The following is a 27561-nucleotide window of genomic DNA, read 5'->3' on the forward strand; positions in this document are numbered from 1 at the left end:
TTCACGATTCCGTCGGAAGCCGTAGCAGCATTTTTACGAGGCTGCCGCGGTTGATGTTCAGCCAGCAAGTAACTAAGCTGATCACCATTGCAACGGGCTTAGTCATAGTAAAATTCCAGGTCTGCCATTGCAGGCTCCTCACTGGATCAATAATGCTGGGAAAGATCCAGAAAGATCTAGGAAAATGGCGATTTGAGTAGTAGGGGAAGAAGGGGGGTCTTGTCTATCTCCCTAAATGAAGAGAGAGGCAGAAGCAAGCCCCCTTCTCCAATGACCTGGAATGACCAGGCGCCTGTCCACATTCCTCCATGTTTCTGGTGACAGTGCCAGCTTCACTTCAGGTCCATAAGTAGAAAGGTCAGCAGCTCTCCAGGAAGGGGACAGGGATCAAATTGCCAAGTCCTTCGTACGGATGTGAGTCAGCTTCTTGTGATACTGTACGAGAGTCACCGCTACCTTCACAGCAGCTGCTCAGACAGCAAGAAAAGTGTGAAGAACACACACACACACACACACACACAGCATTCCTTCTTTCCGGGGAATTGCACCATTTGAGTGTTTTGGGATTGGAGGGATCCACCCTGAGCAAGGAGTAGCACGACGGCAACTTTGTGGTGAAATGGCATAGGATCTCCTGCTTGAGCAGGGGTGGGGTGGACTAGAAGACCTCCAAGGTACCCTTCCAACTCTGTTATTCAGAGACAAAAAAAATTAGAATGGCGGGGGGGGGATATTGTTATACATACCTTTACTTAAAAGATTTAAAGTGAATATTAGAGGTCAGGATCAGAGTTTGAAAAAGGTTGTTATTAGGCCTGCTCAAAAATAATGCTGTTACTATTAGAAGGATGTAGCAAATATTTATACCTGAAAGATGAAGGATTATGTGTTGATGTAGTTATGTATATAACAACATTCGATTGCATAAGTCGGATTAATTTAGTAATGCTCATTGTATTATCATTGCTTTTGTATGAAAATGATTGACACTCACACTGTCCACAAAATGATATTGATGTATGGTTTTTTTAAAAAAAAAACTTTACAAAAAGAACTCCAACTCTTATTCAGAGAGGAGGAGGAGGAGGAGGAGGAGGAGGAGGAGGAGGAGGAGGAGGAGGAGGAGGAGGAGGAGGAAGAGGAGGAGGAGTAAAAGACCTCCAAGGTCTGTTCCAACCCTGTTATTTTGAGGAGGAGGGATATAAGGGTCCTGCTTGAGGAGGAAGTTGCACTACAAGATCTCCAAGATCCATCCCAACTCGGTTATTTTGAGGAAGAAGAGGAGGAGGAGGAGGAGGAGGTGGAGGAGGAGGAGGAGGAGGTGGAGGAGGAGGAGGAGAAGGAGGAGGAGTAGGGTCTCCTGCTTGAGCAGAACGTTGGACTTCAAAGGTCCCTTCAAACTCTGTGGTTCTGGTGGAATCTCCATCTAGGCTGGAGGGAGGGATTAAGAGAAGCCCAGGTTTGGAGTTGATGCACACCAGGAAGGGGCAAAGATCTCACCTTCCCCAAATCCTGTAAGCCAGCAGTCCCCAACCTTCCCAGCTCTGTGGACCAGTGGCAATGGTGGCATCAGGGGAGGAAAGAAGATCAAATGGTTTCACATGCAAATGCAACTTCGTGCGCGTCCCAAGGGGCCGTGGCCCAGGGGCTGGGGGCCTTTGCTTTAAGCCGCCTCTTAGCCTGAGATCGTTGTAACATAGTTGACCAGAAACAAATTTCCGCCAAGACTCTTCCTGGGTGATTTTGATTGCTTTCTCCTGCCAAACTTGCATGTTTAATAGAAAGGTTCCTTTAAGGAAATTCATTGGGTGGGTGGGTGGGGTGAGCGGCCTCCTTCTTACAGGAGGAAAGTTGTGAGACCCCAGGAAGGAGGGCAGAACTGACTCTCGGACTGTATCACGAAATTATTTTGGCAAAGAGCAGATAGAATGAAAGTGTCAACTGTCCAACTAGTGAATGCAAAATAAGGAAACACTCTCGGGAGCTTCGAATTCCCAAAAGTAAAACTGTCAATTAAAAAAAGATACTCCTTTGGTCTTTTTAGCTGTCAGCAGAAAGGGATTGGTGGAAAGCAGTGCATTCCTCAAATGCTTCAGATAATTGCTAGGCAGCCGAAGTTGTTGGCGCACAAGATTATCACTGGAGAGCCGGATTGATGACTCTGGGCTATGGATGTGTCCCATTGGAGAATATGATTCATGATACACCCAGGGGGTAAAATGAATGATGTGTTTAGTGTCAGCTACATCCAGGTAACGCCAACATGGTCACTCCTAATCATTTTTTTTTACTCTGAGAGATGCAACTAGAGACTTATTATTTGAATGGGGGTGTATTGTTGGAGCCCTGACAAAAACTTTGTTGGATACACCATTTTGGTACTGAAGAATCAAAACCAACTCTGGTTTTCCTGGCCAAAGGCTTGCTTAGTTAAACAATAACTTCCCTTTCTCCCCAACCCTGGGTGATCACATTGTCCAATTAGGAGACATCCTTTTGTTATGGGAACAGCCCGTCTCTCTCTCTCTCTCTCTCTCTCTCTCTCTCTCTCTCTAGCACCTGCAGTGGAGACCTTGGTGGTTGCCAAGCAGTGGTGGGTTTCAAAAAAATGTCCTACTGGTTTGGAGAGCTCACTTCAAACACTGCCCTCTTCATCAACGCGGGTCAGTTGTGCTGCTTTTTAGCTCAGTTGAGGCGTGGCAATCCACTCTCCATGCGAATCAGCTGAGCTAATAAATGATAGAATATAGGAGAGGTAAGAGCAGGGACAGGTGGGTGGGCCCAGCCAGAGGTAGAATTTGCCGGTTCTCCGAACCAGTCAAAGTTTTTGCTACCAGTCCGTGAGAACCGGTCCGAACCAGCTGAATACTACCTCTGTTGCCAAGGCTCTCACAGTCCACACACACATTCTCAGCATTCTGTTTCTCCCTTCCCTCTTTCCAGTTCATGGGCAAGTTGAAAAGCATTAAAGTTGGAAAAAGGCAAAGCAGTTCAATCTTGGCAGGTAGACAATTGGGGGATATCAAGTCAAAGTCAACCCTAAGCTTCTATCTACACCCCATCGAAGTCACTGCCACCCGAGTGACTTTGTCTCCATCACATCTGGGAGCATCTAAAGGTGACTTAGGTTTAAAAAAATGGTGTTCAGGACAGGAAGTACATTTTCCCCAGAAGGTCTGTCTTCACACAGAAGATTGACTTGTGGTTAATTTGATAACTGGCTACCGAGAAAACCCAGTTTGCTTTGCGGAGCTGCTGAACCTCAATCTGACCATGGAGGCTTCTGGTGCTTTGGAGAATAGCTTGACTCTCTCTTCTTTGTGGCAGCCCCTCAGATATTGAAAGAGTGCTATTCTGTCATCCCCGAGTCCTTCTTTTCACTAAACTGGACATACCCAATTCCTGCGACCGTTCCTCACTGGAGAAGAGGAACTGTTGAGGACAAAAGAAGGGGACAGCAGAAAAGGAGGTGGCTGGATGGAGTCCCTGAAGCAGTAGCCATGAACTTAAATGGACTTGAGGGGATGGTACAAGACAGGAAGGCCTGGAGGAACGGTGTCCATGGGTTGCAATAAGGTGGACATGATTTCGCAACTATCAACAAATTTCTGTTCTGTTCTGTTCTATTCTATTCTATTCTATCCTAACCTATTTATTCTATTCTATGCTATTGTCTCTGTTCTGTTCTGTCCATTGTCTTCCATTCCAGTTCATTCCAATTCTATTTATTCTATTCCATTCCATTCCCATATTTCCAATTCTAGTCTACATTCTATTCTATTCTATTCTATTCTATTCTATTCTATTCTATTCTATCCTATCCGATTCTATTCTATTCTATTCTCCTCTACTCTATCTTCTCTTCTTTTCCTATATATTCCCTTCCCTTCCCTTCTATATGCCACATGTTGAAACAATGGCTGGGCAGCCATTAGATCTCTCCAAGTCAGACTACCTCTTGATTACAGCCATATTCAGATCTCCCAGCTGAGCACCTGTTTCGACCGGGGGCCATCTTAACAAACCAGTTGCTCAAGGAATTGTGGCTGCGGCCTTTCCGAGGAGCACGACCCCTGCAGGTCCCTGTGTCCTTCCTCATGCCGCCTCTGCTCCCTGAGCCACCCAAAAGCCTGCCAGGCAAATGGCTTGGCTGCTTTGAACCCCGAGCGCCAGGCACCAAAGGGCAGCATTCTTAGTGAGACAAGCTGAGCCTCACCTGACAGTATCAGTTGCTCTTCCAAACAGGTGGAGAGCAGAGCCGGGAGAACGGAGGCCCTGCCTGAGATGTACCTGTCTTACAGGTGACTGACAGGTGGCCTCTCTCAGAGGTTCTCTGCACCTGCTACCAGTCAGTCGGGCTATTTCTGAATGCCAGTCTAGGACTCTCTGGAAAGAGAGAGCACTGAGGTCCCAAAATAGCTCAGCTGACAGATTGCAAGCCTGGGTTTGAGACTGACCTTCTGTGAAGAGCAGGGCAAATCCTCTCTCAGCCTTGTCCCCCTTACAAGCCATACGTGCTTTGCAGGTTATTTACCTATTTATTAAATTTGTTGACCTTACAGGCCGCTCCTCTCGTCGATAAAGTGACTCTGAGCAGCTTAGACAATTTGTGTATGTGTGTGTTTATCAGTGGTGGGAATAAAAAATTTTTACTACTGGTTCTGTGGGCATGGCTTGGTGGGCGAGGCAAAGGAAGGATACTGAAAGATACTCCTAATCTTACACGGGAAAAGACCCGAAAACACCCAGACCTACATACCTGTACCCATGAAAATCTACGAAAACATATATATATATATATATATATACATACATACATACATACATACATACATACATACATACATACATATATATATATATATATATATATATATATATATATATATATATATATATATATATCCATACAGGTATGTAGGTCTGGGTGTGTTCGGGTCTTTTCCCATGTAAGATTAAGAATATCTTGGCGACGTTTCGGCAAGGTCCCACTCGCCATCCTCAGGCTGGTGCTTTCGGCTTCGTCAGACGAACACAATACAGAAGCCTGATGATGGCAGATGATATTCTGCCGAAACGTTGCTACAACTTTAAAAGCACAACTATAATGACATGGGAAAATACCCGAACAAAGCTGAATACCATACATGTAAGCACCCGTGAAAACTTAAGAAAACATATATTAAATCTTACACAGGAAAAGACCCAAACACACCAAGACCTGCATACCTGTACCCGTGAAAATCTACAAATATATATGTGTGTGTGTGTGTGTATCTATCTCTAGGTATATCTATATTTATCTGTATCTATATGTATATCTGTCTATATCTATATGTCTATATCTATATCTATCTATCTATATAACTATATATCTATCTTTACATATATAGGTACATCTATCTATCTCAATCATATCTCTCTCTCTATGTCTGTCTGTCTGTGACTGTGGCCGCTTTAAGACTTGTGGACTTCAATTCCCAGGACTTCATGCTGGCTTGAGGAATTCTGGGATTGGAAGTCCACAAGTCTTAAAGTGTCCACGGTCAGAGACCTCTGGTCATCCTGGAACACCAACTAGAATGAAACGCACACTACAATCACATTCCAACACCGGGGCTGAATCATTCAGCCTCTTTCATCATGTCCATCCATCAAACTCTGTTGGGAGGACTGCTTAATTCTGGAGTGCCTAAAACAGACTTCACGTTGCCTTTGGAGTGGGTAGGTGAGCCCTGAGGAAGGGTGTCAGGATTTGAGAGAGGAAAATTGTGATATACTCCAGAATACTCCAGATGCAAAGAAGCTTTGACGGATCCCAAGTACGATACGAAATATCTCAATCTTTATTGAATATACATTGTGGGTATTTATTACACAAGTAGTTACAGAAGCTATTACCGGTAAAGGACATAAGCAGCAGTATTTTTACAAACTTCATCCAGGAATAAAAATGCAGTAGAAAAACATAATGTGGGTGGAGCATAAAATAAGATTTAAATTTTTTTTAAAAAAACCTCCCCATGGCTGTATGGTAAATAAGTCATCTTAGCGTTCAATTATATACAAAAAGTTGTTTCCTAAAGGACAATGTCCAGCCGGGGTTTCAAAACTCAATCCTCCATGCTTCTACTAAGTATATATACAGAATATATATTTACATCAAATCTGTACAGAGGTCTTTCTGTTTCCCACAGATCCTGAAACACAAAGAGCAAGACGTTAACATCGAAACCATGGAAATAGCTAAACGTTTTATTGCAAAGAGGTAGAATTTCCTCCCTCCCTCCCTCCCCCCCCCCCGAATCCTTCAGAAATGTATTCACCTATGAAGAGTTCAAGAGCGTGTTCTGAATATCTTCAAAGACCTGCAGATAGAGATCATCCCGGGACTTCAGCCCGTCCAAATAAACTAAAAACAAGAATGGGTAATTACCAAAGTTGCCTGTCATTATGCCGTGCGTGAAATCTGAGCAGGCACAGAGAAATTTAGCCCAGGAATTAGTCAAGACATAATGCCACGCTTCCAGTGAAATTTCAGGAAAAGTGTCAATGAGAGGGTCAACTGATAAAACATTCCTGTTTTAATAGTTGCCATAAAAAAGGGAGGAAGGAAATCTGGAAGAGCAGTGCGGCAGTTTGAAAGCAAAAATACACTCCAAATCTTCTCTTTAAAAGATTGTAACTAAACTACCAGAGCTTTTGCCCGTAAATATATATCTTATTGGAGAACGTGATTGATGACACCCAGCCTGTGAAGGTGTTCAATTGGAGAATCTGACTTATGACACACCCAGGAGGGAGGGGGGGAAACAGGGTCACAGGGGACTGTAAATGACGTAGGCTAGAGTTAGCTTCATACAGGGCAGTGCCAGTATGTGGACTCTAATGAATCCTCTAATGAAGTTTTTTGAAGTTTGGCTCAAGAATCATGATTTTAATTAGGGCAATTGCTGGAATCCTGACAGAGAGGTCCTTCAGAATAAAGGTCTGTGGAGATTCTCAGTTATCCTTGTCAGGGTTGTCCCAAAGGTACTTTTTCTTCAAGTGGTAACTGGACTTTCTTTTCATTTCGCTTCTCCTCTGAGAAGCTTCTTCAGCTCTGACTGGATGGTGGAGAAGGGAAGGGATTTATACTCCTTCCAGACAGCTGGTCATTTGCATCCTTTTAGAGGGTCATTGAGGCCACCTGGAGGTTTATCTGTGTCTTCAAAGTCATCTGAGTGGTGCTAATGGGGGTAGAGCCTTCTGGGAACTGCTGAAAGGACTCTGTTGTAGACTGGAGATAGATAATGTTGTATTCCTCTTCCCTCAGTTGAGAGAGGGCTGTTAATTTGGACAGATGGCCTCTTTGACTTCTCTTTCAAGCCAGGGGTCCTCTCTGTCCAAAATGTGGACTTGGTTGTCTTCAAAAGAGTGGTCTTTGTCTTTTAAAATGCAGATGGATTGCTGAATCTAGACCTGATGGGTTTGTTCTCCTAGGTTGTGCCATGTGCTTGTGAAGTAGCTGTTTTGTTTCCCTAATGCACAGATCTGCCCAGGGCTCCCTGTATTGTGCTTCATATACCACATTCCTCAGTTTGTGTCGGGGTATTTTATCCTTGGGGTGGACAAACTTCTGCCTTTGTGTATTCTTGGGTTTGAAGTGTGCACATATGTTATGTTGGCTGAAGATCCTTCCAGCTGTCTGCAAGGAGTATCAATCCTTCCCTTCCCCGCCAGCCAGTCAGAGGTGAAGAAACATCTCGGAAGAGAAGCGAAATGTCTTCAAAGAGAAACCAGAAAGCCCTGTTGTGTCTTGGGGGGGGAAATGTTCCTTTAGAATAAGTCGGATTAACATTGTGATTTGAGATCTTAGAAACAGGAAGAGTCTCTGCCCATTCAATTCGATCTAGAAGTTCGGTTATACTGCAGATCGCGTCCAAGAGCATCAGCTTGTGGGAATTAGAAGGCAGGCCTTCTTTGCAGTGGCCCCTCGTCTGTGAAATATCCTCTCCTTGGAGATTAGAATGGTCCCAACCCTGCTAGTCTTTCTAAGACTTTCTAAAAACCTTCTAAATTATTTTTCAAATTTATTGATTACCTCTCTTACCAGAGATGAACTTGGCTATGTAACCAAGGCCTGTATTAAGGACCTCATTCGAGTCCCCTAGGTGCTTTTTCAAGAGGCAACTGGACTTTCTGGTTTTTCTTTTGAAGATGTTTCGCTTCTCATCCGAGAAGCTTCTTCAGCTCTAGCTGGATGGTGGGGAATGGAAGGATTTATGCTCCTTGCAGACAAAGCTGGTCATTTGCATCCTTTTTTAGAGTCATTGAGGCCACTTGGTGGTTCATCTGTGTCCTCAGGGTCACCTGAGTGGTGCAAATGGCATGTGGGGCCTTCTTGGAACTGCTGACCACATCGTCTATCTCTGGTCTACAATACAGTCCATTCAGCAGTTCCAAGGTGAGCCAGAGGTCACAGATAAACCACCAAGTGGCCTCAATGACTCTCTAAAAAGGATGCAAATGACCAGCTGTCTGCAAGGAGTATAAATCCTTCCCTTCCCCACCATCCAGCTAGAGCTGAAGAAGCTCCTTGGACGAGAAGCGAAACATCTTCAAATGAAAAACCAGAAAGTCCAGTTCCTTTTTGAAAAAAAAAAATGTCTCTTTGGGACATCCGTGACTTGGATGACGCAGAATCTCCATAGACCCCCATCGTTTATACTGTACAGCTTGTAAGTCATAGTCCTCAGCTTATTCATTTAGCAATGGTTTGATGTTTCAGTAGCACTGGAAAAAAAACCACAACCACCACACCGTCTCCATGGTCACTCAGACAAAACTGAGGTGTTTGGCATGCATTTATGAGGGCTGCAGCGTCGGGTTTCACTTAATGACCAAGCGATTCACAACAAGCGCAGTGATTCACTTAGCAGCCATGACAAAAGAGGTTGTTAAATTGGGTGGAGGATAACTCACTTCACAAGGGCCTTGCTGAGCCACAGAAATTCTGGTTCCAATTGTGGCCCTACATGTGTGTGTGTGTGCGCGTGCGTGCGTGTGTGTGTGTATACAGAGGAGCTTGGCAGAGCTGCCTCAAGTTATAGTAGACAGGAATAATGAAGAACGAGCGGGACCAACCACAAGGTCACAAGCCAAGCAACAAATTGCAATAGCTGGCAGACTAACATCACTTCCTAGAGATAAGCAGTCCAGACTGGGTTGGACACGGGAGAAAGCAACAATAACAGATAAAGCCTCCTTCAACCAACATGACCAAAGCAAAAACAACAGAGCTAATTACAGATGGGAGGCGGTTGGAAGGGCCTATCATGCGTGCAAGGGCTAAATGGATTAATGATATATAAAGGCAGAGATCTCTGTCATGGTAGCTTAATACTCTGACAATGTCAGCAGAGGCTGATGAAAGCTTAGTTAAATGTACATTAAATGTAATTTTAAGTTCTGGAGATCGATTGAGAGGGGCAGCTATAGAAATGGAATAAATAGATAAATAAATTAGAAGAGTGTTTTCCTGGCTGTGACATGACTGTTCTCATCTCTGTGGAGAAGTCAGAAGGTTGTTTCTTTTTAGCCAAAATGGCTCACTAAGACATTGTTCAGCCCCATGGCGCTCCACTCATTCACATTTATTCGACCCAACCCTTCTTAATTACAATCAAGTTATGCCAAGGGTTTCTTACCAACGTTGACTTCACTGGCCTCCATTTCCTTCCGGTGCTTAAGATACATTGGCCAGACGTGACCATCAAATAGACCAGGAGGATCAGGAACAGTGTATTTACGCGTACTGAAGAGGAAAAAAAGAGGGGAGGGGAGGGGAGGGGAGGGGAGGGAGGGAGGGAGGGAGGAAGGAAGGAAGGAAGGAAGGAAGGAAGGAAGGAAGGAAGGAAGGAAGGAAGGAAGGAAGGAAGGAAGGAAGGAAGGAAGGAAAGAAAGGGGATGGGTGTGAAAGTGAGAGGAGAGGAAAGGAAGGAAGGGGAGGGGAAGGAAAAAGGGATGGATGTGAAAGCGAGAGGAGAGGAGAAGAGGGGAGGGAAATGAAGAGGAGTGGAGAGGAAGGAGAGGAGAGAAGAGAAGCTGAGCTGTTCAGCTGTACACCAGAAAATAATCAACAAATCACTCCAATCAAAACAAGCAATAGGAGGGAAGGGCCATGGTGACACAGTGGTTAGAATGGAGCATTGCAGGCTAATTCTGCTCACTACCAACAGTCCAATCATAACTGGTTCAAAGTTGACTCATCCTTCCGAGGTGGGTAAAACGAGGACCCACATTGAGGGGAGGGGCAAGAAGCTGACTCTGTATACTGCTTAGAGAGGGCTGCAAAGCACTGTGAAGCGGCATGTAAGTCTATGTGCTAAGTGGGAAGGAAGGAAGGAAGGAAGGGAAGGAAGGAAGGAAGGAAGGAAGGAAGGAAAAGAAAGGGAAGGGAGGAAGGAAGGAAGGAAGGAAGGAAGGAAGGAAGGAAGGAAGGAAGGAAGGAAGGAAGGAAGGAAGGAAGGAAGGAAGAAAGGAAGGAAGGAAGGAAGGAAGGAAGGAAGGAAGGAAGGAAAGAAAGGGAAGGGAAGGGAAGGGAGGAAGGAAGGAAGGAAGGAAGGAAGGAAGGAAGGAAGGAAGGAAGGAAGGAAGGAAAGAAGGGCTGTGGTGGCAGCACGGTGGTTAGAATGCAAATACTGCAGACTAATTCTGCCCACAGCCAGGAGTTCGATCCTGACTAGCTCAAGGTTGACTCAGTATTCCGTCCTTCCTTCTGAGGCCAGTAAAAAGAGGACCCAGATTGTTGGGTGGGGGGGGCATAGGCTGGCTCTGTAAACCACTTAGAGAGGATTGTAAAAGCGGCACTGCAAAGCACTGCAAAGTGCTATTGCTATCGTCATCATCAATTAATCTGTTTCCCCGAGAGGTGTTGGGGAATGTCACCTCCATATAAAAGCCTCCTCGTTCTACAACTTCCGTGACCGCCAAGGAACAGGGGTGAGAGGGGGAAATCTTTCAGCCCTCCCTCCTTCGGATGGCAAAATGGTCCTTACCTCCTCCTCCGTTTGCACTCATCATAAGGGACAGCCAAGTAGTAGCGCTTATCAAACAGGTCCACCAGAGGCCTGCGGGAAAGAAAACAGGACCGGAGCCTTTCAACATTTGGCAGAGAATCACAGAATCCTAGAGTTGGAATGGACCTTAGAGGTCCTCTAGTCCATCCTGTTGCCCAAGGTAGGAACCTTCACAGGATCTCAGACAGATGGTTGCCCAATCCTGAGGAACCCATAAGCCCCCATCTTTCCAGCGGTGCTATTCAAACAACCAGTACGTCAGCGTTCCAATGAAACTCCTCATTTCCATTCAGCACTCAGAAACAAAGCATTAGGGTTCCGGCGATTGCCCTAATAGAATCATGAGCCTCGAGCCAAGCTTCAAAAGCCCCCCACTCCTGCTTATGGCAACTCAAAAACAAGCATAGGAATGCTTTACGAGTTGACACAAAGTCCATCCAAGTAAGAATTTATTAGAGAACTCATATTGGCACATCTGGGGAAACATGAATCTGAGTTTCGAGTTTTCCCTTCCCCAACAGAAATCCAAAGATCCATCTCCTGCACAGGTGCAGGGTAACTTGTCCTTGACTTTTAAGAAAGAATGTTGTTGAGTGTGATGACACAGGGTGGGATACAAAATAAACACAGTCAGAAAAACAGGTGAAGCCCCTTTTATTCCTTCACTTTGCTTCAAAGCTCCAAATATCCTTGACTGGAGACAAAAAAACTCCCCCACAAGCAGTTACGAAAAGGAGGAACTGCCGTTTAAACTAAAAATGCCTATAAATTATAAAGAGTAAAAACAACACAAACCACGCTGAAGCAGTTAAGGGAACCAGGCAAGATGAGGGCTTGAAGACATCCACAGATATCAGAACACACACTGTGAAAGACACCAAACTCAGAGAAGAACGACAGACTAGAGATATTTCCACGCTTTCTTTCCAGCACTGGCCCATACGCATGTCCGTCCTGTTAATAAGTTCTCACAGCTGCAGCCCATGAAGAGGATCAAGGCCCTTTCCTTCCCCGTAGACCGCAGCATTCACATCTCTCCCTTAGCCTCTCCTCCCTGCGTGCCCTAGGATGGTGAGGGGATGGGCCTGGGTCTTCCTCTGACTTCCCAGCCCTTCCTCAGCCTCCTCCACAACCTCCGGAGCCACACACTCCCACTCCGTCGGCTGTTCCTCCTCTCCTTCAGAATCAGTCTCCAAACAGGGGACATGACATTGAGTCTACTCTTCTACTCACTAAGAAATCCTCCCTCCCAAAATCCCAGGCACTAACTGTGGCAGCCTCGAAGCTTCTAAGTAGAGTAGGGCTTCCATGTCTGACTTCCTTTGAGGGTACTTCCATGAAGAAATAGTCCTCGGCTTAGTGTCCATTCAGGATTATGAACTATCCGAAAAATGGGAATCACGATCCGGATCACAAGTTCCATGTGGTCACCCATCACCCACCACACTGGAGGCATTTGGCAACGCAGTTGTATTTGTGGTTATTTGGGGGGGGGGGGTGAAACCTGACCCTGTTTTATGACAGTTTTGCCCCAAACCGTATTTATTTCTAGCTTTGGCAAACCCATGACCGTGGGGAATAAGGGCTTCGCCGTTACGACTTGCGGTGTTGACCACAGTTGCAAAAATGGGGATAAAATGCGATCGGTTACACGTCCCACTTGTTTTATGACCACTACGGCTTAGGCAAGGCTCCATTACGGTTGTAACTCAAGGATGGCAGGCAGCTAGCCTTTTTCTTCCCCTTCTGCCAAGTCTCAAGATAATTGCCAACGGTCCCCCAGCGGGCTCGAGGCAAGCAAGCAGTCTAGAGGCAAGCAAGCAGTCTAGAGGCCAATTGTTATACCTTTCTATAAAACCAGCCCGGAGGGGGAAAAATCGTCTGGATTTTGTGCTGAGGGATTAGAACAAAACACGAAAAAAATCCTAACGTCCGTGTTCTTAAATCGAGCACAGGGACTCCTTTGCTGCATTTAAAAGGTTAAATCGTGATAACCGGATCAAATTTTGTTTACTTGAGACTCATCCAAGCAACTTCATCTGTCAAAATAAAAAATTAAATAGGCCGAGAGTCCAGGGAATGTTCTTCTCCTTCTTCCTCTTCCTCTTCTTCTCCACCTCCACCCCTTTCCCCTCTTCCTCCTCTTCCCCTTCTCATCCTAATGAACAATTTATTAAAGCATTATATTCCTTTTTATTTCTCCTCCTCCTCTTCTCCTCCTCTTCCCCTTCTCATCCTAGTGAACAATTCCTTAAAACATTATATTTCTTCTTCTTCCTCTCCTCCTCTTCTTCGTCTCCTTCTCATCCTAATGAACAATTCATTAAAACATTATATTCCTTCTTCTCTCTCCTCCTCCTCCTCTTCTTCTTCCTCTCCTCCCCTTCTCATCCTAGTGAACAATTCATTAAAACATTACATTCCTTCTTATTCCTCCCACACAGTCATATATTCATCTAATATAAAACAATTGTGGTTGTTTTATATACCAACTTCAGGGGTTTCTCCCCAAAATGGATTGCAATACGTCAATGAAAACTCAATCGTCCTGGCCAAAAGTTAAATTGTGGCAACTGAAAATGTATTAATCTGAGAAGTTTCATTCCTGAAGTTGGTATGGCAAGAACTGGTATACTCCCAGCACCACTCTATTTTTTTTTTTATTTTGAGTGAAGAAGTGGCTTGGGTGAGTCTCAGATTAACACATTTTGGTCCGGTTGCCACGATTTAACCGCTTAGATGCAGTAAAGGAATCACAGCTCAATTGAAGGGCATGGATGCTAGGACCCTGAGCTATTGCTATGATCCGTCGGTTTTGGGGAAGAGCCAAATAACCAACAAGCTGCAAGATAAAAGTGTCTCTTGCATTGCATTAGAGCTGGACATGAATTGGCACGGTCACCCAGCAGAGATTATAGTCGCTCAAATTAATTGCGGTCCCTGACATGAGCTGGATGATTGTTTCTATATTTGCAGTGTTAAGGTACTGTGGGAAGAAAAATCCGGCCTGGTTCCAACCCAGAAGAGAGATGATGGAAATAAAATGGAGACTGGCTGGTTTATTTGGTTGCCAGAAAGTTCAGTAACAGAGGCAATCTTTCTGGGGTGGCTGAGCTCTTTGGTTTAGGAATGGGTGGATTTTTATAGGGTTTTGAGATGCTCCAGGTTGGTTGTGCAATGCAGTGAGCCTTGTGTCTTTTGCTATTTCAATGGCGGTGGGGAAGTCCAATTATGTCCTAAAGGCCCTGTCCTGTCCGTCTGTCCTGGTGTTTTGTTTATAAATAGATTGGCCCAGTCTTAATGAATGGATACAAAATCTCCCTCTCTAAAGACTTCAGGCATCCGCTGGAGGCTGTTAAGGAAGACTGGGGCTGCTTTCTGCCTTTAAGAACATGTTTTCTCTATTTCTCCTTTGACGAAATATTCTATCCTGCCTCTCTTAATATTAAGAATACAAAATATTTTAATCCAGAGGGAACGGGGGCTTCCTATAGTACAATTTAAAAGGGTCTCTCTTTTTTTTTCCCTCTGAATTACATGGGAAACAGCCTCCTGCACAAATGATTCGTTACAAAATAAAATGTACACATTTTTCAGAGACTTGGGAAGGAAGCCATGCCCAGAAATACAAAATTTTTAAAGGTAAATAATGCAACAGTGCTTCCCGGAATTGGAAACACAAGAACAAATTGTTGGTAAGGAAGTGAGCCTTTGACTATTAAGTGACTTTAAAAAGATGGGTATTTTCCTTTGTGATACTTTGTGCAGGTAGTCCTTGACTTACAACAGTTTCCTTAGTGGCCATTTGAAGTCACAATAATACTGGGAGGGAAAGTGACTCATTTTCACACTTATAACCGTTGCAGCATCCACCAAGGTCACATGATTTGCATTCGGATGCTCAACAATTGATTCCTATTTATGACAGCCAAAGTGCCCCAGGGTCCCTGACCAACTTTTGTGACCTTTTGACAAGTCAAGTCAATGGGGAAGCCAGATTCACTTAACAACTGTCAGTATATTCATGAACTGGCATAGAGCTGGGTAACAAGGTCAGCCAATGAATAGGCATAGCAGCTAAGTCAGCCAATGAGGACTGTTTGGAAACTGAAACTAGAACCAGCATAGACTAGAATCTGAAACTAGAAGCAGCCAAGATGTGGATCTATATTAAGGTCTGCAACTCTGCAGCTATGTTGAGCTCTGAGTCCGTCTATTGAAGATGAAACTAGCTTGCTTGCTTGCTGAAGACCGGAGCTCTGCTCTGAACTTGCTACATGTTTCCGTTTGAGTTTGCTCCCTGTTGGAGAAATCTACAACTGGTTCGTAAAATCTACTTATGTTTATAAAGATGTTAAATGAAGCATCAGCCATCTGTGTTTATTTTTCTGGCACTGAATTCACGCTGCACAAACTCTCAATAACAACCGTGTGACTAATTTAACACAGTTGCTTGCCAGAGTTACGGGTCAAAACCCACTTAACAAGTTTCTCACTTAGCAACATAAATCCTGGGTTCAGTTGTGGTCATAAGTCAAGGACTACCTATACAGTTTCAGCATTCATGTATTCATGTATTCATGCATGCATTCCTTTCTTCCTTCATTCGTTCATTCGTGTTCTTTCTTTCATTCATTTTATTCATTCGTTCATTCGTTTGTTCAATTAACTTGTTGAATCACTTCATAATGAAAATTCTTCAGAAAAGGTCCATTTATTTCTTTGACTCACTGACTAAACTAAAATCCACTCAGGGAAAAGGAAGAGAAGAACAAGAACAGGAAGAGGAGGAGGATGGAAGGGAGAAGGAGGAGGAGAATAAGAAGAAGGTTGGAAGGGTGAAGGAGGAGGAGGAGGAGGAGGAGAAAAAGGAGGAGGAAAGGAGAACAACAAGAACAGGAGGAGGAGGAGGAGGAGGAGGTTGGAAGGATGAAGGAGAAGAAGGAGAAAGAGAAGGAAGAGGAGAAGGTAGAGGAAGAGAAAGAGAAGGATGGGAAGGGGAAGGAGGAGAAAATTTGAGCTACTCTCCTTGAACCGTAACCGTTTTGCAAAAACAGGGCCATTGGAGAGCAATAATAACTTATATGAAGGCTATCGTGCAGGATCACGTTAACAATTGCCCGAGAACTCATTAAAAGATAAATAAAATATGCAGTGTTTGAAAAGAGCCAGAGCAAAGGGGAGGAATAACTCTCTACCTGTAGTTATAAAGCAGAAATCCTTCCACCACCAATACGTGGATGTCATCCGCGTCGGGCATCTTTGATCGGCGTGAGACGCTCACCCCATGCGATCGGGCAAACTTGACGGGGTTTTCCCTCCAGGCGTTCACGGTGTTCACCATCGCCTCCATATCCAGAGAAGCCAAAACTAGTCGGAAGAAACAGCTTCATATCAACACATCATTGCAAACGCCCGTTTTAAAAACGAAATTTTTAAAAAAAATAAAAGGAAAGGAAAAAAAAAAAACCCACCATAAAACTCGGTGTGAAAATAGATAAATTAAAAGAAGTGAATTTATTGTAAAGTTATTTAAGTTTTACTGTTAAGGGTTTTTTTTGTTTTTTTGTTTAATAATGATAGAATAGGGATAAAAAAAATGTATATATATACTTAGGAAAATATACATTACTGCATCCTATAGCGAACACCGTTCTTACCATCCCATTGCTTAAAGCCGTCTTCCCCGACTTGTATTTGATCTTGTGGCTGAAACATATTGATCAATAAAACAATGCTGCAAACACAGGCTGATCTGTTACTTAAGATCCGATCACAGCCTGGACACAACTTGTAAAGCACACGCACACACACACACACACACACACACACACACCCAAAGGCAAGTGCCGTCTTAGCAAAACTGCGGTGGTGCACACCGATCCACCCACCCCGCATCCCAAGAGCCTTAAAAATATTAATCCTTTTAATATTAAAAATATTTTCCCCCATTTTAAAGGCGGCCCGGGATGTCTGCATTGGTTGTTCATGTGAGTAAGATGTTTTCGGTTGGGTTGTAATCTTGGGCCTCAAGGGCGATCCGAAAGGATCGGAGGGGAATTAACGTTATGATGTGCATGGAGGCCTGGGAACCGGAAAGAACAACTAACGCGGAGTAAGGGGTGTTGCTTCCATAGAACAGGGCTGTTTTAATTTGTGGGGTCTCTGAGCTTGGTGGTTTTCTTGCGGACGTTTTCGTGACCCAACTAAGGAACACCATCAGTGACAGAAGGAAGTGGGGTTTGGAGAGGAGGAGGAGGAGAGGAGACGGGTGGAAGAGAAGGAGGAGGAGGAGGACAGGTGGAGGAGGGCAGGAGGAGGAGGAGGAAAATGAGGAGTTGAACTAATAGCTGGAAGTTTCTGACTTCCTTTTTCTTCTTCTCTTGAGCTTGGAACAGTCTTAAGTCTTTGACGTTTCATTACCAAAGCACTGATGTTGTTACCTAGTTGGGTCCTGAAACGTCTGTAAGAAAAAAGCACCCAGCTCAGAGAGTCCCAAAGACCCCACTTTTTCAACCCAGAGCTGCAAATATTCTCCTTTGTTAGCCTTAATTAATTAATTAGTCTACATTGGTAGACGTAGTGGTAGTCTACATCTACCACTGTACAGATCGCATAGCGTCTATGATGTGTTCCACTTTAGTGACAGGAAAATGCTGGAATTTGGGTGGGTGGGGGGAAATACGTTGGAAATGCAGCACCCACCAGCAAGTACCTTCAAATATAAGATGTTAGAGAACAAAATTCAGGTGGGGGAATGGCTTGTTTCAACGAAGGCTACAGAGAGAGAGAGAAGAGACGAGAGGAGGGAGAAAGAGGGAGATGAAAGAGGAGAGAGGGAGAAAGAGAGAGAGACGAAAGGGGAGAGAGAAAGAGAGAGAGGGACGGACTAAGAGAAAAAGATGAGAGGGAGGGGGAGGGAGAAAAAGAGAGATGAGAGAAAGAGAGAGAGAGAGATTTGGTGTTTTTGTTATTGTATTAAGTTTATCAGAATGTAAAATGCAAATAACATAACATGGCGTTTGGACTGAGAGGCTAAACTCTGGTTTGCAAAGGGTGCTTTACTCTGAGATTAAGTGTCCGAGAATTTGCAATTTTTTTAAAAAAATCCTTGGGCCTTAAATTCAGTCACCAAAGTGATTATGAATTTTGGATGCAACCTAAATGTTTTATTGTGGGAAGGAACGGGGGCCATAGCTCCAATCGTTCAGAATCCGATCATTATAGGAAGTTCTCGACTTACGACGGATCCGCTTAGTGACTCATTGAAGTTATGAAGGACCTACGTGGGGAGGGGGGGGATTTGGGATGTCACCTCCTGCCCCCACAGTCCGATGGCCGCCCTTCATACGCTCGGCCGAATGGTCGAAAACCCTTTGCAGTGTCCCGACATCAGGGGACCGTGTACTTTACGACGGTTTTGCCCCCGAATAAAAATAAATAAATAAAATTGGCCTCCATTTTCAGGTTTTGAACAAAATCAGCTGTGGGGTTCGCTTAACAATGACTGCCAACAAAGGGTCACAAAAGTGATCCACTTTACAATGATCAGGAGTTATGACTGTAATCTTTTCCTTAGTTTTATAACGTAGCAAACAAAGAAATAGGAAAAAAATCAGAGAAGGGGAAAGTGGAGGGGGGGAAGTGGGGGAGGGGAAGAAAGAAAAGGTGTTCACTCTTCAATTGCCCTCAACACCCCACCCCCCGGTAGCTGGCTGGGGAATTCTGGGAGTTGAAGTGCCCCAGGTCTTAAAGGTGCCAACGTGGGGAAACAGCGGATCTAATCCCTGTTGTATTTGGCCAGGATAAACTTTGGCAAACTGTTATTTGGCCCAGCTAAACAACACTGGAAGGTTTTAAGAAGAGACTGGACAGCCATTTGTCTGGAATGGTATAGGGTTTCCTGCCCGAGCAGAGGGGCTGGACTAGAAGACCTCCAAGGCCCCTTCCAACACTGCTATTCTGCCATGATAAGATCATCTTGCGTTTCCTTCTTTGGGCAGCGTCACATGGGGTCCTATTTTTGAAGTGAGAGAGCTGTGAGAGGCAAAAATAGGCGCCCTTATCTACCCTTATCCGAGCTATGTTAAGTGAGCTCCCGATTGATTCCTTGGACCGGACGGCTGGAAAATATTAAATTAAGGGAGGACAAATTTCAAGCATGTTAACAGCACCGGAAAGGGATGATTGAGAAATAAAAGGACTCAGAGGGAAAATAATTAGAATTTGCAACCCTTTGCCCCAAACATGCACACCAACGCACAAAATAAGGGTTGGGATACATATCTTTCAGCTATGCACAGCTTTAATAATTTGCAAACATATATATTGATGGACAGGAGCATGCTACACTCAATTCTCCCAAGAGCCAATATATTCACATGGGGATTGATTTGATTTGATTTTTAAAGGGGGGGAGGCAGACCATTCGGTTTTGAAACCCTAGAGGTTTTTATAGAAGAGATTGGTCCAAAATGTTATAGGATCTCCTGCTTGGGGAGGTGGGTTGGACTAGTTGACCTCTAAGGTCCTTTCCAACTCTGTTATTTATTGTTATTATGGCCCTTCAGTGCAGGAAATCCTTAAGAGGGGGAGAGGCTAAGTCCATATATTTGCCAGTCAATATATTTTCTTTATTTTTATGTGTGTGTTTGTGTGTATTCCAAATAAAATCACCGACATATTTCTAATGGCCTGTGGATAGAAGGGAAGTTATTTTTATATTAGTATTGTTCCATTTTGGCCACTTTCAGGTGTATGTATGGGCTTCAATTCCCAACATGGCCGGCTGGGGAATTCTGGGAGTTGCAGTCCACATATCTTAAAAGTAGCCAAGGTTGAAAAAATGATGTATGCCAAATAGAGACTAGAGAGGTATTTATGTTTCCTTAGTGAGAAGACAAGTCCGATTGGGCCAAGGTCCTCTTGTCTCTAATCTCATTAGCCATGGATCCCAAATGGGGAGGGGGGAGCTGTCACCTTGGGCCCACCCACCCAGAGTTAAATAAGTCTGTTTTCTGTGCTTGGCTCCAATCGCGACCTCTCCCCAAAAACCCGCCTCTGCCAATCACCTAAGGTGGAAGGAGGAGACTCACCCTGGGGGACTCACCCTGGGGGGGCAGCTGGCCTTAGCTTTCTCCATTCAGTCCACCCCGCTAGAAGATCAACCCCGAGGCAGAAAGTTCAACCTACCTTGAAGAAGTCATCCTGGTGGACAACGCAACAGTTGGGGAGGGCTTGGATAAGTCTATTGGTCAAAGTGGTCTTGCCCCCATTGGTCACACTAGAGGGAAGGTGGAGTGAAGACAAAGTTAGGATGAGCAACTCAGGAGGAAACCGAGTGGTGAGAGGAGAGCCAAGGTGGCCTTCTCGGAGAAGAAGCTGGAGGTTCTCCTGACTCCCAGGAATCAAAGCCCCTACCCCAAGTGTCCCCGGGCATCCACACCCAGGCTTCCTTCTTTTCTCTCTCGCTCTCTCTCTCTGCCTGCCCCACAAGTCTCTGGCCTGAAAGGGGACCCACTTCAGAAGGACAGGGCCCTCAAGCAATGTTTCTCTACCTCAACATTTTAGCGGACTCAACAGACTTCAACATCTCAATGGACTTCAACATCTCAATGGATATTTGAATGGACCAATATCTGAATGGCCTTCAACACCTGAATGGCCTTCAACATCTCAATGGACATTTGAATGGACCAATATCTGAATGGCCTCCAAGACCTGAATGGCCTTCAACATCTCAATGGACATTTGAATGGACCAATATCTGAATGGCCTCCAAGACCTGAATGGCCTTCAACATCTCAATGGACATTTGAATGGACCAATATCTTTATGGCCTTCAACACCTGAATGGCCTTCAACATCCCAATGGACATTTGAATGGACCAATATCTTTATGGCCTTCAACACCTGAATGGCCTTCAACATCTCAATGGACATTTGAATGGACCAATATCAGAATGGCCTCCAAGACCTGAATGGCCTTCAACATCTCAATGGACATTTGAATGGACCAGTATCGGAATGGCCTTCAGCACCTGAATGGACTTCAACATCTCAATGGACATTTGAATGGACCAATATCTTTATGGCCTTCAACACCTGAATGGCCTTCAACATCTCAATGGACATTTGAATGGACCAATATCTTTATGGCCTTCAACACCTGAATGGCCTTCAACATCTCAATGGACATTTGAATGGACCAATATCTGAATGGCCTCCAAGACCTGAATGGCCTTCAACATCCCAATGGATATTTGAATGGACCAATATCTGAATGGCCTTCAACACCTGAATGGCCTTCAACATCTCAATGGACTTCAACATTTGAATGGACCAACACCTGAATGGCCTTCAACACCTTAATGGACTTCAACTCCCAGAATTCCTGAGCCAGACAATGTCAGTTTTCCAAGTGATGAAATCCATTGAAAAAGAAAAGAACAAAGTTTGAACAAAAATTGACAGCCACGCTCAGGAATTCCAAACCATGCTGGCTGAGGAATTCTGGGAGTTGAAGTCCAGAAGTCATAAAGGGGTCCTAGTACGCCACCCCTGCTCTAGAGGAACTGTGTTACAGGGATTTCTGGACGTACAACCAGTCACTTAACAAAGGTTTGAAGTTACAAGCTCTTCAAACAGGAGACGTGGGACCCAGATGCAAATTTCTATTACTCGGGGACCCCTCCCCATAGTCACATGACCACCCTTTGGGCTCTCGGCAACACAGCTGCCTTGTCGTACACTTGCAGCATCCCCCTAGTCATGTGACTTCATTTTACGATGGTTTCGCCAAAGATTCTAGGAGGATTCCAGCAAAACTGCATCCATGGTGAAGTATCGGCTCGCACTTAATGGCTGCCCCATTTGCTTAACCACCGCTGCGTAGAACATCGTAAAATTGGGTCGGATACCTGACCGATCTGTTTTACAACCATTCCAACTTACCGCCATAAATGGGCAGACTCCCCCATTATGGTTGTAGCTTGAGAAATAGCTATCATCTACAGGCATCAGTAATCAATAAGAATCTGGTCACACTGCTTCAGACTTAATAAATACTGTGTTTCCCCAAAAATATGACCTACCCTGAAAGTAAGCCCCAGCTTGATTTTTCCATGTGTGCCTAATATAAGCCCTAACCTCCCCACCCACCCCAAAATAAACCCTAGTTAAGATACCGGCCACTCCTGGGTGCACGGGTAAAAAAGAAGCTATGGTGGAGAAGGGTGTGTGTGTGTGTGTGTGTGTGTGTGTGTGGAGCTGCCCTACTTACCAGGCCTCGCACACCTCGACATCTGCCTTGTCTTGCCAGCCCACTTATTTACGGCCACTTGCTGCCCCCCGCATGCATTGCGCCTGACCTCCATTTCACCGTCAGATGCCTTCAGGAAAGGCCTCTGTAGCCGAGAAATCAACTCCGGATCAATCTGGAGTTCTGTTATCAACTGCAGAGGCCTTTCCAGAAGGCCTCTGGCAGCAAAACGGCAGCTAGGGGCAACATACGCATCAATCTGGACCTTGTTTCTCGACAGCAGAGGCCTTTCCGGAAGGCCTCTGGAAGCAAAATGGCGGCCAGGGGCGACGTACGTGTCAATCCGGACCTTCTTTCTTGGCAGCAGAGGCCTTTCCAGAAGGCCTCTGGTGGAAAAACGGCGGCTAGGGTTGACACCCATAAATGGTGACAAGCAGCTGCAGAAGTGGGTTGGCAGCAGGCTCCTGCTAGGTGGGGCTGTCAGTGCCACCGCCGCAATATAAGTCAGTGGAAGACACCACCCACATCCCCGAAAATAAGACCTGGTGCCTTTTTTGTTGGCAAAGAAAACTTATGAGACTGGGTCTTGTTTTCTGGGGAAACACAGATAGTATTTTTCTAATAAATTAATAATCCCATTATGTAAATAAATACTTAGCACTGCAATACATTGTAAAAGAATTGGTCATATGCATTCAATAAATTAATACATTTAATATTGTGCGAGGTTTTATAGCTCCAAATGCAATTTTTAGTCTTTATACGGTTTTCATCTTCCCCTTGAAATATTAACAGAATCGAGGAGGGTCTGAAAATCAGTGTCTCCAAGTTAACCAAATTGGCAAACTTGAATCAATGAACCTGAGATCAGTTACCCGGACCTAATCCACATATCAAAGGATAAGGTCTGCAAAGACAGAGTTAATTAAAATAGGTCTCCCAGAGGAACTGCATGTTCACAAGAATAAACATTCCTAGATACACACACACAAACACACCCCTCAATTTGTCATCCTAAAATCAGCACATGACAAGTTCCCCCTAAAAGTTTTGCCACTGTACCTCACTTCTCTCCAACCAAACTATTTTGGTCTCCTGCTTGGGCAGGGGGTTGGACTAGATGACCTACAAGGTCCCTTCCAACTCAGATTATGTTATGTTATTTTGCTTTTAGGAATAAATATTTTCTTCTTTTCTCACAGCTGTTCTGGATCTCATTTGTATTTATTCTTGTTGCCATCCTGGCTCCAGTTGGAACCCTGAATTATTCTTCTGGCAAAATGTAATGTTTATTCAACCTTTTAAGACTTTAAAAAAAAATATTTACAACTTAACTTCTTTTTTTTTTACATATTATTACAATATGGTTAATTTATTTATTGATGTCTGAAGTGGTGTTACCAGAAAGGTACTGATTTGAGGTCAAAAAATGCGATCTTTTACTTGAAATGTTCAGGATTTTTTAAAGAATAAAAGTTGTATAAGCTCTTTTATGCTCTGTGACACAGGTAACTTTTTTTTTTTTTTAAGAAAAACCAATTCGTTTGGGTTCCAAAGATGGGGAATCTCCATTTTTTTTCTTTTTAAATCAGATTTCAACCCCTCTTCTGAGCAAGCAACAGAGAAGAAACTTTCTAAGTTTATCAGAGCGTTCCCCCGCCCTCCCAAAAAAAATCTGGATCCCACACAATGGTCGGGATGCTCTCGGCTGGGGAAGATGGGAACCGTAGTCCTACTACTGCCTTTGCCGCGGCTATTATTCCACCCAGAGTAAACGGGGCGGGCGGGGGAGAGAGAGAAGGGAGGGAAAGGAGGAGCGCCGATTCAAAAAAAAAAAAAAAGTGCGCGCCTTTCCTAAGCGCGTTGTTGATTGGTCGGCCGGCGGGCGGGCGGAGGCGCGATCGGATTGGCGCGGGGGAATCAATGAAGGCATGACGTAAGCCCGAAGGCACAAATTAAATGAATGAACGGACTTTCCCGCCCTGCCGTTTATAAACGTTCTGTTTGTTTCTCCTTCCTTCCCGCCCGGTTTTTTTTTTTTTTTGAATGGGCTTGGCGGGCGCGGGAAAGGAAGGCGGGAAGAACTGGGGCGGGGGGGCGGGGGCGCAGAGACACCCCCTCTTCTTCTATCTGGACAAGGGGTTTCCTTCGTTGGCTCTGAGCCACGTTAATGCCTTCGGGCGCCTTTTAATGCAAAGAGACCAGAGTGGAAGGGGGGGGGGCGCAAGGGGTCGTACTGGATTTGGGGCTGGGGGCGAGTAGGGGGGCTGGACGAGCCCTCCTACGCTGTTGCAGCCGTTTGGGAGGGGGCGAGGCGTCTCATCAATTTCTCTTTATTCTTATTTATGAAATTGATCTATATAACTTAGAATAGGAAATAGAATAGAAGAGGAATTAAAATAAACTAGACTAGAAGAATAGAATAGGAATTAGAATAGAATATAGGAATTAGAATAGGAATTAAAATAGAATAGAATATAGGAATTAAAATGAACTAGAATAAAATAGGAAGTAGAATAGAATAAGAATTAAAATAGAATATAGGAATTAAAATAAAATAGAATATAGGAATTAGAATGAATAGAATATAGGAATTGAACTAGAATATAGGAATTAGAATAAAATAGAATAGAATAGGAATTAGAACAGAATAGAATATAGGAACAGAATAACAGTTGGAAGGGACCTTGAAGGTCATCTAGTCCGCTTACACAATGTAAAACCATATTTAAAACAATAAATAAAAATAAAAAAAACAATAAAAACTAACAAAAAGAATCCAATAAATGGATAAAATAAAATTGCTACGCCTCCCATCTCCCTTACAAAATTCAGGGCTATTCTTGCATTTCAAAAGAACAATATTACAATCTAGGCCTCTAAAAAAAAATTACAGTAGAAATAAGAAACGGCTAAGAGAAAATTTTCTTCCCCCACCCCCCTAGAGACCCCCCCTAATTCTCCAACAAAGGGAGGGAGACTAGGGTGGAAAAAGGCATCAACCCATCCCCCGAAAAACCATCTAACCACTGCCTCCCTTGGAGAACTTTCTTTCCAGATTTAACAGATTAACAGAGTCCGAAGGGTCCTTGGAGGTCATCTAGTCCAATCCACCCTCCCCCGCCCAAGCAGGAGACCCTACACCGTTTCTGACCGATGGCAGACCGTCTCTTCTTGAAACCTTCCATTTGGAGAGACAAGGACCCAAGACACAACTAGTCCCCCCCTTGTCAGAAATGGTGTAGGGGTGGGGGGGTGGACTAGATGGCCTACAAGATCCAACTCTTGATTATCTGTTCACTAGAGACTGGACTGTCATCTCTCAGAAATGGAGTTAGGGTCTCCTGCTTGGGCTGGGGGGGGGCTGGACTAGATGACCTACAAGGTCCCTTCCAACTCTGTTATTCTGATGGAATGCCAAGGAATGACAAAATTGCTCCTTTTTTTTACCTAAAGTTAAACCGTCAATGCAGGCTTCGGCAGAGGGTAAACTTTTAATCCCTGTTTATTTTGCAAAACCCTCTCCGGATTTCCTCCTCCCAGATGCTTTTTACAAAAAAAAAAAAAAAACACTTGCCCAGCCAGGGCCCCAAAATTTCCCTGTGCAAATGCAAAACGGCCTCCGGAAGAGCTATTTCTTGGTGAATATTATATTTATTTATGCCTTAATTTGATTTGTTGTATCGGATCCGAAAACGCCCCGAGTCGCCCGACAGCGGGAGGGGGAGCGGCGTATATATTTAATAAATCAATAAATCTTATCCATGGGTTTCTCTCCTGTCCATCAGTGACCGAAAAGGTAATAATCCGTTTGTCTTGGAAGAAACCCAATATATCCATGTATTAAAAAACGGCCAGGAACGGATATCTATGTCTGTGGCTTGAGCGAGGGGGGAGGAGGGTTGGACTAGAAGACCTCTTAAGATCCCTCGATTGAAATATGTTCCCATCGGAGATGGAAAGAGGAAACTCTCTTCAGGAGAGGTTTCAAATTTTATTTTATTTTATTTAAAAAGCATATTTTATTTCGGGGCGGGGGCGGGCGGGTTGGGCTAGATGACCTCTAAGGTCCCTTCCAACTCTGTATTTTATCTTTTGTAGCTTCTTGGCAGAGTTAGGGATGATTCTTTTTTTTTTCCCTTTGGTTTTCCATCCAATCCCGTTCGCAATTCCCATTTTCTTTTTCCTCCTCCGAAACCGAAAAACTCCTAAAAAGTCTTGGGGGAGGAAATTTCCCCCCCCCAGCACCGAACCGGAACCCCCGCCACTTCCGAGCCTTCAAGCCTCCCCAAGCCTCTCCAGCAGCAAACGCGGAATCGCTCGGCCTCATTCATTGAAATGGGCGGCTGGAGGAATCGAAGGAATGAATGAACGAACGAACGAATGAACGGATAAATCAACCAGCCAACATCTGGAGAGATTTCAACGCCCGGATTTTGCCGCCTTCGCTTCTTGCCTTCGCCCCCAAAATATTCCACCTTTGGGGAAACTGAAGGCATTTCAAAGCCCCCCGGCGCGGGTCTCTCATCGTCCTCACGACATCAAGTGTTTTGCTTTTTTTTTTAAGCGATCGCATTCAATGAAATAAAGAAACAAATACCTGAAGCGCGAAGCGTTAAAAAGAAGGAAAGGAAAAAAAAAACCCAGGAAATGATGAAGATGAAACATTGAATCGAGGCGCAAAGCGTGGAGAATGGAAAGAAAGAAAGAAAGAAAGAAAGAAAGAAAGAAAGAAAGAAAGAAAGAAAGAAGAAGGGAAGGGAAGGAAGGAAGGAAGGAAGGAAGGAAGGAAGGAAGGAAGGAAGGAAGGAAAAAAACAAACCGAGAAAAAACTGAATTTCTCTTGCGGTTTTGTCGGTTTCACACGAGGAGGGGAGGAGTGGGAAGGGTGGAGAAAAACTTACCCTCCTATTCCTATTATGTATTTCATCTTCTCCGGAGGGCAAGACGGCTTATTACAATTCGATGAAAGGATGGGAGAGTTTTCTCTCTCTCTCTCTCTCTTTTCTCCCTCTTTCTCGTTCCCTCTCTTCTCTCTGTCTTGTCTCTCTTCTCTCTGTCTTTTCCTACTCTCTTTTGATCTCTCTCTTTTCTTTTTCTTTCTCTCTTCTCTTTTTTAAATCTGTCTTTCTCTTTTCTCTCCCTCTCTCTTTCTCTCTTGTCTTTTCTCTTTCTCTCTTTTTTCTCTCTCTCTCTCTCTCTCCCTTTCTCACCCCCTCCCGCACTCTCTCTCCTCACACT

The 27561-nt window shown here is 44.4% G+C and overlaps 1 protein-coding gene and 1 long non-coding RNA gene across 2 annotated transcripts; one reads left to right on the forward strand and one right to left on the reverse strand.

The window, feature by feature from the left end:
• The first annotated feature begins 434 nt into the window (after window positions 1-434).
• LOC148128362 (uncharacterized) lies at window positions 435-6435 on the forward strand. The gene is made up of 2 exons (XR_015741256.1): window positions 435-674; window positions 6198-6435. It is a non-coding gene; the product is annotated as an uncharacterized LOC148128362 (long non-coding RNA).
• LOC113453913 (nicotinamide riboside kinase 2-like) lies at window positions 5824-27561 on the reverse strand. The gene is made up of 8 exons (XM_087922563.1): window positions 27225-27561; window positions 20253-20343; window positions 16721-16769; window positions 16259-16430; window positions 11040-11111; window positions 9690-9796; window positions 6327-6412; window positions 5824-6200 (listed from the first exon to the last, which is right to left on the reverse strand). Exons 1-7 carry the CDS (start codon window positions 27248-27250, stop codon window positions 6327-6329), a joined length of 603 nt encoding a protein of 200 aa, XP_087778689.1. The 5' UTR covers window positions 27251-27561; the 3' UTR covers window positions 5824-6200.

Source organism: Pseudonaja textilis, chromosome 1 (genome assembly GCF_049901715.1).
Source record: "Pseudonaja textilis isolate UNSWEBS1 chromosome 1, rPseTex1.2, whole genome shotgun sequence".
NCBI lineage: Eukaryota > Metazoa > Chordata > Lepidosauria > Squamata > Elapidae > Pseudonaja > Pseudonaja textilis.